Below are 17,995 nucleotides of genomic sequence, written 5' to 3' on the forward strand. Positions count from 1 at the left end.
GAGACGGAGAGGACGTTCGGTCGTGTGTGTGTGTGTGTGTGTGTGTGTGTCGCACAGCCCCAAACAGAGACTCGAGCTCGTGCGCCCGTGACCGGATCCACCGGATGCACAAAAAACGCACCGACAGAGAAAGGGGAAACGACCCCTCCTCCCCCCACGACGGACAGAAGACCGCGACAGCAGCGAAGAGAAACACCAATGCAACTTGTCATCTGACCAACACGGTCACTGGGCTCGTCGTTGTTTTCCCTGCATACTCTTTAGATTCGTTTTTTTTTTTTTTTGCCTTCTTTAAACGGAGATTAGCTGGTTTATTTTTTATTTTTATTTTTTTTACTAATTCTTTATCTTACTTTGTAAGTTTTAGTTGAAACGTTTCCGTGTCCGTACAGTCTGTGGATTTCACTTTATTTCACACCTCTGCACTTTATTATGTGCAGTATTCTTACTCAGATGGTCTGAGTGTTCCTCCCACACTTGTTCTCTGGGAACAACAACTACATCTGCTGATCAGCTTGAAATATGTTCATCTGCAATGGAATATTTTGAGGAAAATATTACTGCAAGGACCTAAGGAACACTCCATAAGTACAAGTGAAAGGTAAGAGTGCTTTTTGTTTTAACATATGTTGTCCAAATAGAATGAAACTGTCTAATCAATACTCAAGCTTTGCATTGCAATTACGCTTCAGTGGTTGCTTTATCCAGCGTGGACATTTCTGAAAACTGTTTTTTTACCCTCTACCCCCCCCCCCCCAGCCCTCCTACTCACTCGCGCGCAGTCAGCCAGCACCCTATTGGTAGGTACTTGGTCAGCTCGCCACGCCCCTTCAAGTGCCCCCGGGTGTCACTCTGCAAACCCCAATCGGGTCCAAGATGTCCAGGCAACTCACCCAGCTTCCCACCCCTGACCTCCCAGCTGGCGCAAGCCCACAGTTTGGAAGCTGCACTCAGCCTGGAGGCTCCCTGACAGGGGGGCACCTCAACACCATGACAGGTCTGAAATCCCTTCTGCAGCACCCCATGAAGGGAGACCACCGATTAAAACCTCCATGTGAAGTCAAAGGTGAGGATTTAGTTTAGAAACACTGATGTATTTGTGCAGCTCTGGGAGTAAACCACACCAGTCAGTCCCATTGTTGTGTGTATATATTTTATGACATGACATTTCTCATATATTTGGCACAAAGTTCCACAAAGAAGTCTCACATGTTCATGTTGACTCCTTCCAAGACCGTGACGTATTGTCACCTGGATTATTATCCCTGCTGCCGCGTCAAATTAGGACCCGGATTAAAATAAGTAGTGACTGTTAAATTGTTAACTAATTTTGGTTTAGCCTCAATTCTAAGATGGCCCACATTGGGGTCGTTTGCTCTTCTCAAAGGTTCATTCAACTGTATTCAAATTCGTTCAGGAGATTTTATTTATATTATGACAACAAATGGGTTTTGGCTCCTGCTTAATTCTGCAATTCAGATGCCATCTGGTCCATCTGTGTGTGTGTTTATGTGTGTGTGTGTGTGCGTGCGTGCTTGTATGCATGCGTGTGTGTGTGTGTGTGTTGTAGAGAGAGAGAGTTGTAGAATAAAAGGAAGGTTTTGCAAAAAATATCCCAACAAAACCAGCTGGTGGAACTTTCTAATGCAAAGACAACAAATTATTCTTCATCTCCACCTTCAGTCTATACATATAATGATTGTGTGCTTCTATCTCTGGCAGACAAAGAGAGGCTGGACCTTGATGAGGACTCCTTGGGAGTGGGCCCCATGAGGAATGGCAGTGGAATAGGCAACAGTAATGGCAGCAATGGCTGCGGGGTTGGTGGTGGTGGTGGAAATGGAACAGGAAATTTCAACCACTTCTTGGGGCCTCTCTTGTGGGATCGCACCCTGCCTGCGGATGGGGGCCTCTTCCAGCTCCAGTACATGGACTTGGAGGAGTTTCTGACTGAAAATGGAATGGGTAGCATGCATAACAACAACAGCTCAAGTTCAGCTCAGATCCCCTCACAGAGCTCCCAGTCAGCTGTTCCCAACCAGAGCTCCCAGTGCCCGATACCCTCATCTCCACCTGGCTCCTCCTCGTCTTCATCACCTTCGTCATCTTCTTCACCATCGCTCATCGGTTTGGAGGTGGCTCAGCCACAGAGCCTGGCAGGAGGGAGCGATTGTCTGCACGGTGAGTTCACTGACAAGGAACCATTTTGTGTTTAACTCCATAGGTGGACAGTTGAAGCCGAAAGTTAAAAATGAACAAGGACAGTTCAGTCTTCAAGGTTTTCTCCATATCAGCTCAAAACAGCAATATCATGGAAGACAGCTCTGCAAACTTAAGAGTTGACAAGCAGAAAGAGACAAATTGTCTCCTGATATGAGGTAGTAGACCCTACAATGCCATAATCTATGAAATGTAATCAAGGTCATGCGGTGTGCTTGTTATATTGCTAGGGATCAGTGATTTGGCACTACTAAAAAAATATTATGGTGACTAAGCATTTTTTTGTCATGTGGGGACCAGCTGAAGGCTGGAGGCGCTTGAAGAGATTTTAGAGATGTCTCTTTATAACAATGATGGAAAATCACTTTTCATTCTGCAGCGTAGTGTTGGGAACCAGGGAGGAAGAGTGAGGTGAAGACGAGCAGTGAAGATGGAAGGGGAGCTTTTTGTTGAGTCAACTTCATAGCAGTGACAAAGAGGATTTACTCTGGTTGACATGTGACTAACTCTGTGTACTATAGTGTACAACGCAATCAGCACAATCAACATTCAGCCCCAGACAATAATTAATGTGCAACAGGGTCACAATATGACTGAGAGAGAGAGAAAGAGAGAGAGAGAATTGTATGGGGTGTTTGTGGTTGCGTGTCTTCAAATCGCTCCCTTCTTCACACGCCACAGCCATGTGTACGCGTCAGTACACGTGCAGAGGCTGAGGTACTGGTGTGAGGGAACTAGGGGCAGGGCCAGTGGACACAGGGGCGGAGCCTGCATGGGGAGGGGCCAGCAGGGCAACAGGAAGAGTTTCCCTGTGCTGCGAAACTGCAGACAAAACACTCGGTCAACAAAGATATACTGATATTCACAAGTTTGTGTCATGGGAACTTTAATCCAGGCTTTCATTGATACATTTTTTGTTCATGATCTCCTGTATTTAAAATGCAGTGACTTAAAAAATAAATGTTAAATAACTCATTATGTGATTAAGATGAAAATAATTCTTGTTGACTCTCCCGAAACTTGAAACTGTAATCTTTTACCTCTTATCAACAATATAAATAAAGCTATATCACCAACAGCAACTTCTGAAAAAGCAGGACATGACATGTCATTGCATTGTTGACTTCAAAATGCATGTTTGAACTCTGTTGATCTTCTCAAACAGTAGCATCAGGCCTGTACAGAATGCTGTTGTACGAGTCACAAAATGCACGCAGTAACGTGCTGGATAGTTTCTCTTGAAATAAAATCTCAAGTTCTCAGAGAAGGGCAAATTAACTTTGTAAGTCTGCATTCCACAGCTTCCTAAAATGCAGGGAGAGGCAACCTTGTACCAAAGCAAGGTGTAGTATTTGAATTTTTCATACACCATGCCATGTACTTTGCACTGGTTAGTTCCTGTTGTTGTGTTTAGGGAGCAGATAACATTGATAACCTATAATTTTGCCATATACACAATAAAACATGAAGGTTTTTATGGCACTGAGTCTGCTACAGTAGGGTTGCTGAATATGTATGATGCTTGACTTCCTGTTGGTGTCTGTGAAAGCACTCTTCCATTTGATTTGTTGTGTTATGGAGACATTGCCATGGTGGAACATAGGAATGTCATGAGAGAACACTTTGCACCTTAGACTAGTGTAAGCATTATCCTGTCACCATAACTACTTTTGATGGAGTCAACACCCGTATATTCACTAATTCCCTATACAGTATCATCCCACAAGTAATTATAATCTTATCATTTTAGTCCCGTTATACATCTCTAATATAATGTAAGTATAAACTTTCAAAGAGCAGTAGACTTATTCTGTCATGATATTTAGATACAAATATCGTTAAAATGAAGTGTATTTCTTACCAGGCAATGTACAGACTTGATAAAATGATATTATTATGATAAATACATTACCTGGACAATACGAGTCAGCAAATACCACATTACAAAGATAGAGGGGATGCTTCACTCTCCTGTGCTCTTTATTAAGACTTATCCTGATGTATAGTATTGACAGTATTCTCCTTGCTAAATGGAATAACCGTGTGAAGTTAATTTAGTTGGATCAAATGGAGATGAACTCATATCCTCCTTGGCATTAACTGGCAATTGCAATATAATTCATGTTCAGAGTCTTTTTTGATTTAACTGGTTGGGCTGTTTATATAGATCCAGAGGATCAGACAGGAGGAGTCTTGTGCTGTTTTAGAATAGGAGAGTCAGTCGTGTGAGGTGCATTGGGACTTAAAGGGGGTGGGGTGGGCCCCACTTAAAGAAACTGGTTTTAAGAGGGGGGTGAAAAACTTACATAACATTTCCACGTTCAGGTTTCTCCATTGGTATTTAGTTATGGACGCTGACTTTGGTCTGCTGGAGTTTTCAAATGTTGATTGATAATAACATCCAAAATAATTCACTGATAGAAGAAGTCATGAGGTTGTGATTTATTGGAACAGTTTAATGAGATTACAGAGGAGTCCAGGGCCCCTAAATACTATAGTTCTGTTTATATTTTATTCGTAGTAAACATAATCAGAGCTGCATAACAGTTTTGATTATAGATTCACATTATTGACCAGTGGCTCCACTGTAGCTATGAATCTGTATGCTAAGCTAGTGGAAAAACATCTTTAGTTAGCTGCAAGCAATGAAGGGAAAAGGAATGTGTTGTTTATCACAGGATGAAGGTGGCTCTCTGCTTCCACCTGCTGGCCATGATCATGTAATACTCTATGTGTTTACGTTATTGTATGTATTGTCAGTTTTTGGGTAAATCCAACTAATTGCGCAAGCGGATGAAGCGGCTAGAGAAAATAAATGAATAAATGAATGAAAAGCATCTAAATCATATTGTTCTTGATTTTATTTTCAGGAAGCCAGACCAATATGAACGACTCTTGCGAATCGCCCTGCTCCTCCTCCTCGTCCTCCTGTCCACCTTTGCTGACGCCCACAGGCAGCGGGCCGGATGCAGTGGGGATGTTTGACATGGATCCTTCAGACTCTCTGTCCAGCTCTTCTGGCCAACAGAGCTACGACCCTATGAGACTGTCCTTCAGCGAAGAGGAGCTCAAGCCACAGCCAATGATCAAGAAGGCTCGCAAGATCCTAGTGCCCGACAACATGAAGGCAAGTCTTCACTTCTAGTTATTTTCTGCCATGATTATCTCGCATGAAGACAACTTAAATGAGTTATTTTTCTGTAAATGTCTGTCTTCATATCGCTCATTTTGTGCAACCAGTACAGCAGTCCAAAACCTAAGCATTATTAATTCAACAGTTAAACCACACATTTGAGAAGCTTCATCCTGGAAACGTTTAATTATTTTCACTTCATAATTGACTATTCATTGTAGGTCTATTTATAAGCTGCACAATAATGTATTAAACAAAAGCACAGACCTTGAACACACACACACACAAATACACACGCACACATTGGTAGCGCTTGAGTAGAAATGACTAACTCTTGGAGCATTTTCAGTCAAAATAACTATCATACAGAGGCCTGAATGCACTGATACAGTTTAGTGAAATTTTTTTTGTATATAGAAGGAAGAAGAATTTATTTCTATTCAATTATTAGATCTCTAGAATATACGATAAGATAATAAAACGAGAGCAACAGAATAGAATTCAGTATACAGATGGTGTAGGTATAGAAAAGGGAGTTTTACTTTTGTCTTTTTTTCAAGCAGATTTTATTGTCAAAAAAGGTTTGACATGTAAATTTAAATTTGATGGAAACCAGATAGTAATTGTGGGATGTTGGTTGTTTGCATTCCTTATTTGCCTTCAGCAGCAAAAATACAAATCAAACTCCAAGGTTGAAGAATCGAAATTTGTCCCACGCTCATTCATAGCCAAGCACCCACATTACCAGCAGCAGGATGGCAGTTAGGATGTACCAGAGTACTACACTCTTGTTATGAAACACATCTGACTAGTCATTGACAATTTTATTGACGTACTTATTGATGACACTCTTAAGAGCCTATCAGTTAGGGAAAATCATTTAATTATCAATCTGCTTCTGTCTGTCCTCATTTAGGACGAGAAATACTGGACCAGGAGGTATAAAAACAACGAGGCAGCTAAGCGTTCCCGAGATGCTCGCCGTCTCAAAGAGAACCAAATATCCGTGCGTGCTGCCTACCTGGAGAGAGAGAACGCTGCCCTGCGACAGGAAGTGGCCGAGATAAGGAAGGAACTGGGCCGCTGCCGCAGCATCCTTAGTAAATACGAGAATCGTCTCGCCGACCAGTGATGACGGCGCGGAGCAACATCATGAACAGCAGGAACAAAAGCTGGAATCAATTTAAGACTCAGAATTTTTAGGGGTGGCATGATGGACAGAATGGGGTCAAGAAAATTGTGATGATGTTGAGGAAGAGGATGACTTTGATGATGAATGTATAAGACTTGGAGAAGGTTCGTGTAATGAAGCTCAGGTGTCTTGTTTTGTTTGAGGCGTCAGCTCTTAAAAGTAAAAGATGGAGAGAATAATTTAACAGATAAAAGATGTGACTTTTAAGAGTTTTGTTATTGGAGAATTGTATATTTTTATAATACTTAAGAAAAATTAGAGGGAGAGCTAATTTGGAAAATAATTTTGTATATTTTCTATATTACATGGTCATAGAGATGGGGGGGGGGGGCTATGGTCAATATCTTTTTATTACAGATGAGTCAGAAAATGTTTAACAGATGGTCGGCCATTGATGGTTTTGTTTTGTTTTTGTTTTTCAACTTGATTCTCATTGTCAGGATGAAGCAGCAGGTGCGAGGATGCATGTAACAATTGTAATATAGAGAGCAAAAGTAATATTATAATCATAGTTCTACATTTTTTGTGGATTTTACTCAAGCACTTAATTCTTTTCCCTGTTATGTTTCTGTCACTGGGAATGGAAACGAAAGAGAGACGAGGGGAGACACCATGTAAACAGTCTGGCACTATCGTCAACTCATTATTATTATTATTATTATTTTAATAAAGCAGCTTCCTCCTTTTCTAAGTCCTAACATTTTCTTTTTCATTGTTATAGGTTATCTTTACGAGATCGGTACATGTAGCTTTGAATTTCTTTTCTCACTCTGGTGTTGTCTTGTTTTCCCCAAGCTGGTGAAACTCTACTCCTCTTCTTTTTTGTGTGGGCATTTCTCATCCTCAGTTTCTCTATCCAAATGCTCTATTTCTATCTTTATTCACTTACAACCGATCCCGTCAGTTATGTGTAAAACTGCGTTTTGTCCCCACGTCTCTCTCGTACCTCGTGGTACATGTAACTGTTCCAATCTCAGTGTTGTAAGGTATTCTGACATAGTAAACCATCTTCCCAGTAAAATGCACATTGTTACTTTACTGTACTTTATGAAGACATTTTAATTAGAATTACTATGGGGTGGGATGGGGGAATGATTGTGTATTTGGATAGACCTATGCTATTTTTGTGTACTAGATGTATTCCAGGAGATGGGTTTGATATCCCCGTTGAGTGGAATGGTGTTAATTTCTCAGATTTCTGGGAGAAATAAAAGCCAAAATTTCCTATGTTGATCCACAAAGCATGTTGCTATTTAGTGCTTTTTTTTTCAATACTACTCCATCCTTACAGTTTACTCATATTACTTTTTACTTTATCTATAAACATCTCTGTGTACACACTACACCCGCATAGGGGCATGGTACACGTTATTATGTTCCTGGGGTAGGGATGATTATTAATAGGGTGTAATTCTAATTCCCTTAATGACCATGATGAATAGCTACTGCTTCTATTATTGTTATGATTATGGTTATCCCTCTTGTTGTTGCTGTTCTATAGTAGATTTTTTTTTTCTTTATTTTGGACGTTATCTGTTGCACATTGAAACATTTTTTGATCTTCATTGTTCTTCAGAGAGACAATTCAGAGGATAAAAACCCTGCTGTGTACTCTCAGACCTCCACACATTACCAGGACACTGCTGCCACGTTCGTTGTTTTTTTTTCAGCCATGGATTTTAAACGTGTGGCTCAATAACTCGAACACGACGTCCACGCAGACCTACTTTCCCTTAATGATGACCTCTTGCGTTCCCGGTGTCGTCTGGACTATGCACAGTATTAATATGTTCATTGTTTGTTTATTTCAGCCTTTTACCATTCAATCAGTGATTGTTTGCTCTCCCGACAGAATTTAGTCTCTAATATCCTCTCAGATGTGGTTGAATAATCTTTTAGTGGCTTTAACTGAACTACACCTGCTTGCCGAGTCAGTGGTGTTCATGATTGGCCAGCCCATTCAGTGCTGGTTATTTGGATGTGGTCGACATTTTTTCCGAAATCACCAATAAATATTATCCTCATTCACTACTGCTTGCTTCTTATTCAAGAGTTTTCAACACTGTTACTGTTTGAATTGTTCTGGTTCTGTTTCGCTCTGTGTGACAGGAAAAAACAGGATTAATATAGACTAGAACAGGCAATGACATTTCCCAATGAATGTTGTTTTGACATCCTCCCACGCTGCACACAACACACGAGTATGGACTACTGCCCAACTAAAGGCAATAATGGTCCTATGTACACATTTAAAGAGTTTTTCATTATTCTAAATGAAATGCCTTCTGTTTTTAAGAGTAAAACGCTCACACATAGGATTAGTCCATGCAGCTGATGTGGGATCAAAGTGAGTGTGTCTGTAAATTAAGAGTAGAATGAATAATGAAAATGACGCTGGGTGGCGTGATGGGTGGCGTGATGGGCTGCGTTGGAGGAGCGCTCTCGGCCTCCTCCTCCTGTTGTTCCTGATTCCTGTTTGTATACTTGTGTTTATTAATAATTGGAGCAACAGCCCGGTCATTGACTGTATCTGCTGTTCCAACAGAAATGGGTGAAAGGTCCTTCGGAGTGGAATGTTCCCAATTTCTCTCCTTCCCAACGCAAACCAGATGTGTGCTCCTGGGCTGTACCCCCACCCACCCACCCACCCTTTGTTCCCCCCTTCCTTTAAATGCTGTGTCTGTGTGTCCTTCCCTCATATCATCTGAGGCCTGGCTCTGAGGATGGATTGTGCACTGCTGTTGCTGCTGTCACTGTGGGCTCTGATTGGAACGGCGTCCCTGCAGGCTTCAGGTAAGCCCTCTGAGTCCATTCATCACTCACACCTGATAGATATCACCGAGCCCTCCGTGCACAACAAACACAGCTGGACTGTTGCTAAATACGAGGGATAAATGAGGAGAGGCTGTTTATTGAGCATCCTCAGGCAATGGAATTATTGAACAGCTGGGCCCCCCTCCCCTCCCACTGGTGCTTTGCTTGGTAGATGATATTAAATTTAAGTAATATCAATTTAAAGATTATATGTAACCTGGTGTAGCTGCCTGCACAATTAAACTGCACTAATTGCTATTAGGACTAATGCAGTGGGCTAACATGGTGTTGACTGGGTATTATGTACATATTAGATGATAGATTGTGCAGTGATTGAAGCAGATCTCAGTGGATCAGTCACGTTTAAACTATAAAAATTAACATACCATACAAAACGTGTCTAAGTTGGATCCTTTTTGATCTTTCACATAGCTTCAAGTGATTCCTGTTAATTAAGAATTCTGCTCCATATCTCATTATAAGCAGGAATTGTTTAGTTTTCTGTTGATTTTCCCTGTATAAGCTGAACAATTTGTCCTCATGTTGTTCTGAGACAATCATATGCATTAGAGCTGCACGTGTGCGGTGACGTGTTGTGGGCAGAGACAATACAACAGTGCACATGTTTTCATTTCGTGAAATGAAAAGTGGGGAGCCCTATCGATGCCCCGCTCCACCCCTCAACATTTTCTGGAAATTTAGGTTGTGTTGATGTTGGCTTTTAATGCAGAAAGGGTGAAGGATGTGGTTTTAAGTAATGATGGAACACATATGGAAAAGGGAGGAGATGTTAAGGATGCTAACTTACTCTCACAGATTAATGATGTTGAAATGTGAAATGAAATTTTAGATTAAGTTATATTCTTGACAAAATGCTAGTTACAGATGACGTTCTCTTTGTTTCATTAAAAAGACTGAGGAGTAGTAAAGCTTGCCTTTAACATACTTAACAATGTGGCAACTTGGGGGTGGAAAATGTTTGCCCACACCCCCACTCTCAATTTACCTTCTTTCAAAGACAAAACAAAGCAGAATGGCAAACAAAAGTTAAAGCCCCCCAGCTTTGCAGTTTTACAAGGGGCAATAAATGGAGAAGAAGCAAACAAGGGGACAGTTGTTGTGATAATGTGTGTGTGTGTGTGTGTGTGTGTGTGTGTGTGTGTGTGTGTGTGTGTGTGTGTGCGTGTGTGTGTGTGTGTGTGTGTGTGTGTGTGTGTGTTACCACCACAGGGTCGTGTCCGGAGAGACTTCTGGGAGAGGAGAGGAGGAGGTCGTGTCCGCGACACTGCAAATCCGACAGAGACTGTGGCAACAAACGCCAGTGTCTGTGTGACGGCCAGTGTGGTCTCAGCTGTGTGGCTCCAGGTATCTGTTTGCATGAGTGTGTGTGTGTTTGTGGTACTCACTGAGACCACCATTGTGGCCTCAGTCATTAAAAGCCTGTGCATGTGTGTTCTCAGCTGTGCGAGCATATATCATCACACTGTGGACATGTTGTATAAAATCTAGGATTTGTGTGTGAGAGTTAATCACCACATTTTTATTATTTGTGTGCTCCATTTGTAAATGGTTTACGTTAACTGTCTTTATAAAGAATAATCCTGTCCATTACATTTGGTGTCCTTCCTTTTTCTCCTTTTCTCGTCAGGTCGGACTTGTCCCTGGCCTCTACCCCACAGTGAAAACTCAGAGGTTCATCTCCTCTCTCCCACTCACTCGTTTTCTGCACTGCTTGAAGTGCGTTGCAAACAGGGATTTGCGTTACCCAGTGGTTTGGATGTAACTATTCGCCGTTGTCAAGGTGACCGGCAGTGGAGTGGGGATGAGCCCATCTGCACAGGTGGGTTTGAGTTCAACAGAAAAATGTTAATATCCTGGTCCCTTCATGAGGAGGAATTCATACTGTGGATAATGAGCATCTGTAGCGACGCCGCTGCTCAAATTAGTTTGTGTCTTGAATTGAACAACGTGTGCCTGGATTAAACAGAAGCAGCACGCCGTGTTTACGTGACTGCATCTGAAGGGTTCATGCATCCCGGTCAGTAATGTGGTCCAAGGTTTAACACTCCTTTTTAAAAAAAATAAATTTGTGTTTATGCAAGATAATCAGACAGAAAGAGAGAGAGAGAGAGAGAGAGAGAGAGAGAGAGAGACAGAGAGAGAGAGAGAGAGAGAGAGAGAGAGAGAGAGAGAGAGAGAGAGAGAGAGAGAGAGAGAGAGAGAGAGAGAGAGAGAGAGAGAGAGAGAGAGAGAGAGAGAGAGAGAGAGAGAGAGAGAGAGAGAGAGAGAGAGAGAGAGAGAGAGAGAGATAGCGATATTCAGGAATGAACTCCTCTGTGATTGCATTGACTGAGATATTGCACAACTGGGACCGATTCTCCTCATCACCATGGCAACCACTGCTTTAGTTGTTCATATTGGTTATTTGAAGATTTAACTCTTGAACTGTTGATAATGTGAAAGACAGCTGAATGTGTATGTGTTTGTGTGTGTGTGTGTGTGTATGTGTGTGTGTGTGTGTGTGTGTGTGTGTGTGTGTGTGTGTGTGTGTGTGTGTGTGTGTGTGTGTGTGTGTGTGTGTGTGATGTGCATATGTGTGTTTGTGTATGTGCATGCGTGCACACACATATTTCACATGTGTGTTATTTTGCACCTGAAATGCAGAAAACTGAATTCAGTGTTCCCGCGTGTGTGAAATCAGAGTCTCTTATGTCTGACTGTTGTTTGTGTTGTTGTTGTTGTTGTGTTGTTGACACCCTTGCCTCATTATTAAGTGTATACATAAGTGGACTGCAAAGGGTTTATGTTTTCTTATTGGAGAGAAGACAAAATAAATTCTGCCCAATATAAAATTCCGCATCTAAACATACAACAGCCAGAAGACAGAATGGTGATGACTCATGTCTCGGGGAAAATCTAGTGTTCATTCTAAACTATGTGTGCGTTAAATGTGGCAATCATGCTGTTGTGATCTGGATTGCTTTAAAGATGCACATAGCTTATGTAAGACATTTTAAAATGTGTACACAAAGAAGTCAGACAATGCAAAGGACTTTTCAGTAATTTGAAGTAGAATGACGGCAGCTCTGTGACACAAGACGATTGTGTGCTTTTTGATTTTGCGTTTCTTTCTGGATTAAATATAGAACAAACACGATGAATCTGAAGAGCTGCTTCACCATGACAATGAGGGCATTCTACTCTTGTGCAGCCTCATTGCTTCTACCTCTGTGCTATAAGGTTGCACAGCAGGACATTGAGACAAAGCCATCAATACTTCCATCATCGTCATACAGCAGCTGGAAATGGGAATGTTGTCTGTCGTTATTATCGACCTGACAGCTCTGTTAAAAAGCAAAGCTAGATTTTAACATTAAAGGCCCCAGTCCTGCTGCATTAATCACACACCTGAAGCTAAACATGCTGCTCAAGCAATCCTCAGCACAGTCGGATCCCCGTCTCATCCGTAAGGCTTCGTATCTTTTCAAAGATGTGAAATGAGGATACGATTATCAGCTCTCTTGTAGGATATCCTTGTGCTGAGAGACAAGCAGAAGGTAGGTGGGTTTTGAACGTGTGAGAGCGTTTGTATTGTGTGTCATTTGCATGTGTGTTCGAGTGTGAGTCCAGCTCCTTTATGCCTGTTGAGAGGCAGTGGGCGGCAGATCCCTGTCAAAGTGGCACAGAGCTGCATGTACACAGTGTGAGTGTGAGTGAGTGTGAATGTGTGTTTATAGAAGAGAGGTAGAGATTTTTTCTGTATATATTAGATGTGTAGCTTCCGTGTGTGTGTGTGTGTGTGTGTGTGTGTGTGTGTGTGTGTGTGTGTGTGTGGGCGACAGATCACAGTCAGGAGAGTCATAGAGCTCTCTTGCTCATGCTGCTCCAGGCCTTTCTGTTCCCTGTTCTCCTCTCGTCTGCTCTCTTCTCTCATCCTCTTGTCCTCTCATCTCTTTCTCCTTTCTCCATCTGAGGCCTCTGATAAGGTCTGTCTTTTCAATGGTAGCCAAGGACAAGCATGCGGCTCTGGGCTATTTAGCTTGTGTTTCTTTGCTTGTGTCTGTTTGTATGTTTGTGAGAGAATACTGACGAAAAACACAAGCTTTACATCACTGGCCTCAGTCAAATTGCTATGTATTTAATGATTTGGTTGGTTCAGAATCCCTGTGTTGAAATTTTGGGATGAATTCCACATACCTGCTTCATAACGGTTTGGTCCTGCAGCCCGTGTGGGTGGCAGCACTACGAGGCGGAAGAAGGGGCGATATGTGAAAACAGAATCTGGCTCAAGGCTCTCATCCACAGCCAAATAGACTCGTAACTCTCCTCTCCCATAGGTCCCTTTACATTTTTTATATTAACTTTTCTCCGTTTTAGATACCTAAGAAAGCCTTCAGGCTAGAGCTGTCTCTGTCTTTCAAAGCCGCGTTCAACTCCAAAACCCCACGTTTGATGGCGCCCAGGTCGCTCCAGCCTCTCTCTCCGAGTACCACTCTTGATATTTATATTTCCACAATCGTGAGACACTCAAACTTCCCGGAATGAACACTGCCAGGTGTTATACAACCACAGATATAGCTGTGAGATTGGAAAGGTGTGGGGTGGTGTTTCACCTACTTGTCGAACTTTGATCTATTACCTAAGAAAGGTTATTTCAACTTATATAGAAGAAGACACCGCCTGAAACGCCTCTGTGGGTCACCAACTAAACAGAAACAATTGTTTCAAGTCAAATGAGACGGCGGTATGGATGCTCCTTCCTGTGTTACCTTTTCCTCTTGTTCTTTCACTATTTCATTATTCTTTCCTTCTTTCCTTGCCAATGGATGATGCCTGTAAATTCATGTCCACATCCCACAGTCACACACAGATTCTAAAGGTGTCTTTTTGTTGTTGTTAGTGCAAGTGATTAAAGGACTATATTAAGTTGGATTTACTTCAAACAACCACGTCATGGTAAGACAGGGGCATTAGAGGTGTAAAAAGAGGAATAGTACAATACTTTGTATATTATATTGGCATGATGCCCTAAGTAAAGCAGTAGCACAGAGGTATCAAGCAGAAGAATGCACAAAAGAAGCTTTGACTCTTGCAGAGTTGAAATAAAACACACAACCACAGCTCTGCCAGGGCTTTAATGTGGTCACAAACACCAGAATAAAAACTCTGGAACACAGAGATTCACCAGACATTATGGGCTTCATCAACATTGTGTGGACTCCTATGATGAGGCCTGGAATTTAAAAGCACCTTATTCCATATTTAAGTATAGTGAGCCTACGTGACTTACTATAATGGTGCATCTGACTGCTGCTATGTGGTGAGGCCACAAGAAGTGGAATACAAGCAACAAAATGTCGGTTTGACCATTTTCCTGCCAGCTACTTTATTTTTTTAAGCCGTAAACTTGAAGTATTTGTGCAAAATGTACCTGAATAAAAGATCTTCTTTTCCTTTCGGCTTTTCCCTTCAGGGGTCGCCACAGCAAATCGATTGCCTCTATCTAACCCTGTCTTCTGCATCCTCTTCTCTCTGAATAAAAGATCTGACATTAAAATCTCCTTTGGACTTCAGAGGTCGAGACACCCGAACCTGCTGCTGTCAAAACCTGCCTTCTGCCCGAGGACGTCACCGACATCTTTGACATCCAGGGTGATGCTACAGTTGGAACTGCTATCCGCTACAGATGCCTGTCTGGGTGAGGGGAGCAGAGAAGATGAAGGGTTAAGGTTCTGAGTGTGTAGGCAGAGGCTATGAAAACCTGAAATGATGCAAAAGTAGAAATAGAGGATGTGATAAGCCAGAGATGGGGTGTGAAGAAGGAGAGGAAGAGATGGGGGGGAATGGCTTCAGCACAGGAGAGGTGTCAGTGAACAATGGCTAAGTGAGATGAATGGCAGGGTATTCATTTTGATCTCCCAGCTGATTGAACTCCACTGAACTAACTAGGTCATTACTGTCTTATCGTGTATTGACTCTGCTTTACACTGACTCATCCACAGGATGAGCCTGAATGGATGTGTGAGCCAGAGCGGTGCAACATTTAGAGACTGTAGAAGGGTGGAAAATGAATGATTTACACCTTTTTAATCACATTTTTGTTGGATGCAGCTCCTCTGCTGTCACTACTGTAAGTGTCACACTGCCATCTGTCTCATTCACTCTCTCACTTTTCCCCTACAGGTCAGATGTAGTGGGGAGCAGTGAAAATTTCTGCCAAGATAACCAGACCTGGCAGTATCCTCACCCCATCTGCAAAAGTAAGTGTATGGTAGTGGATTCAGTCTCGCACATTTGCATTTTCTTTATCCTTTTGACTTTCATGTTTAATTTGTAGGATGAAAATTTATTTAATGCATGATCGTCTGTGCGTGCCAATAGTCAAAAAAGAGTGAATCACAGAGTGACAGAAACACATTTATCTTCAAGTATGAAGCGTTTCCAGAACACAGGATGTCTGCAGTGCTTTTCTGCCATCTTGTGTTAATAATAGGTACTGCATGGCCTGTTCCAAAAGGAGGAACACAAAGGTCTCATAATATTCACTGCACCGACCGTGACACACTCTATATTTAATTAAAAATAAAAGGAAAAAAAACCCGTTACTATTTATGGTTTAGGGCGCATGTGTCAAACTCAAGGCCTGGGGGCCAAATGTGGCCCGCCACATCATTTTATGTGGACCACCAGAGCATAAAAGGTAAGAGCGTCTAAAAATAAATAGGTCAAAAGTGTGTTTCGACCAAAACTACATTTCCCACAATGCAGCAATTCAGTTCATTTTAACACTGACAAAAACGTTTGAACAAAGTTAATGTCCTAACTTGTGTTTGATGTTATTTTTCTTTATACACTTGTATAGTTTGATCCTGGATTGATGGATTTATGTGGGTTGTATGTTATGTTATAACAGAGCAACAAGCAAACATGTTTTTTCTGTGTAACTATAATGTTTGTCACTTGAATAAGTAATAAATTCAGAGTTATTTAACATTAAGGAGTAGTTATATTTATTTTACATTACCTCGAGTTATATTTAGTTACATTTATAAGTTATATCTGGCCCTTTCAGGACAGCCGTAATGCTGATGTAGTCCTCGTTGAAAATGAGTTTGACACCCCTGGTTTAGGGGATCGTCGGAATAACCTGCTGCTTCTCTTATTTTCTTAGAAGTGTACTGCGAACCTCCTCGAGAAGTGGAACAGGGCTACGTGGTGGCTGTCCATAAAACTGAGTATGAAGTCGGTTTTGACATCCACTACCTTTGCAAGAAGAACTTCTTGCTGGATGGACCCCAGAAGGTCACTTGCCTGTCCAATGGCAGCTGGAGTGCATCGCCTCCATACTGCAGAGGTGGGAGATATTTGGAATGCCATCCCCAGTAAACATACTGTATGTATTTGATGGTATTGAATTTGTTAAAGCCCAAAAGCATTCACATTTGATTGGTTTTTTTTACCCCCAGTCCAAAGGCAATGCAAACATACTACCAGACATTTGTTTTCCTTCAGAGGCCTGCACACACGATCCTACATTTTGTGTTTGCTGCTCATACTTTCAAACCCTGTTCATCAATTTCCCAGCTCGCTGTCTCATCTCTGCTGTGCGGAGCCGTGTGGTTATTGGTGGAGTGAAGCGCTGGCCATTCGACATCACAGACGCCATGGTTCCTCACGGAGAGAACGTGACGTTCTACTGCAAACATCCTCACAAGCAGTGCAGCTTCACTACAACCCAGACTTGCTTTGATGGAAACTTGCAGCCTCCATCCTGCTACCTTGGTAAAAACATGAATGACCCAAACAGGCCTTTAGGTAAGAAAAGTTCTAATGGAGATGTTTGGGAATTTCAAGCACCTCTTTGTTTTGCAGAGCCCACATGGTTGCAGTATCAGCTCTTCCCTCACCGGCTGGTCTCGGAGGTTGAGGCGTGCGAGCCTGATGATGTGGAGTGATGACTTCAGTCTGACACCGTGTCAAATCTGCAGACACACACAACCAACTATCCTCCAACAAAGAGCAGTCCTTTTCCACTGTGCAGCTTTGTTCATGTATCTATGCTATGATTATGGTCTGTCAAGGCCTGCATTATTTTTCCCAGCTCTTATGAATCATTAGGCTAAACTGTCTGTGCTCATGGCCTCCGTCACTCCCTCCTGCAGTCCTGCAGGTGCAACTATAATCTGCAAACCCTCCCCAGTATTATAGTGATCCTCCTCCAGTTTGAGCTGCTGCATAGCATACAGTAAATGCAACGCGTAAACCCTTCATGATGATGTATATATGGTGTAATAATGTCTGTCATAACAGCTCAATGGAGTCAAACTTCACATCTTGACTCTGTGACAGCTCACTAAGCCATCTTTCTTCTCTCGTTGAGCGTGACGCATCAAGTCTTAAGGCTTGTAAGGGTTAATTTTGAATAAAGTAATACCAAAAAAAAAAAACAACAACAAAAAAGTGCGTGATTTCCTTTTATTTATTTATTTATTTATTTATTACAACAGACGAAAGGCTGCCGTGTGCGTTCATTTCCTGCGTCCTCCCTTCCACCCTCCTTCCTGTCATGCCCGCCTCACTCCGGGTGCGCAGAGACCCTTTATCTGCAGGCTGCGGGTTCAACCCTGTGCCCATAG

General features: G+C 42.1%; 2 protein-coding genes across 2 annotated transcripts; both read left to right on the top strand.

The window, feature by feature from the left end:
* dbpb (D site albumin promoter binding protein b) lies at nucleotides 1–8,576 on the top strand. The gene is made up of 5 exons (XM_068324795.1): nucleotides 1–601; nucleotides 760–1,066; nucleotides 1,723–2,181; nucleotides 5,091–5,347; nucleotides 6,270–8,576. The coding sequence occupies exons 2-5, from the start codon at nucleotides 877–879 to the stop codon at nucleotides 6,483–6,485; spliced, it is 1,122 nt and encodes a 373-aa protein (XP_068180896.1). The 5' UTR covers nucleotides 1–601; nucleotides 760–876; the 3' UTR covers nucleotides 6,486–8,576.
* A 685-nt stretch (nucleotides 8,577–9,261) lies between these two features.
* Nucleotides 9,262–17,819, top strand: ntd5 (ntl-dependent gene 5). The gene is made up of 8 exons (XM_068324796.1): nucleotides 9,262–9,338; nucleotides 10,590–10,724; nucleotides 11,008–11,199; nucleotides 14,934–15,057; nucleotides 15,543–15,619; nucleotides 16,531–16,713; nucleotides 16,944–17,141; nucleotides 17,232–17,819. The coding sequence occupies exons 1-8, from the start codon at nucleotides 9,269–9,271 to the stop codon at nucleotides 17,312–17,314; spliced, it is 1,062 nt and encodes a 353-aa protein (XP_068180897.1). The 5' UTR covers nucleotides 9,262–9,268; the 3' UTR covers nucleotides 17,315–17,819.
* The last annotated feature ends 176 nt before the right edge of the window (nucleotides 17,820–17,995 follow it).

This window comes from Antennarius striatus, chromosome 9 (assembly GCF_040054535.1).
Source record: "Antennarius striatus isolate MH-2024 chromosome 9, ASM4005453v1, whole genome shotgun sequence".
Taxonomy (NCBI): domain Eukaryota; kingdom Metazoa; phylum Chordata; class Actinopteri; order Lophiiformes; family Antennariidae; genus Antennarius; species Antennarius striatus.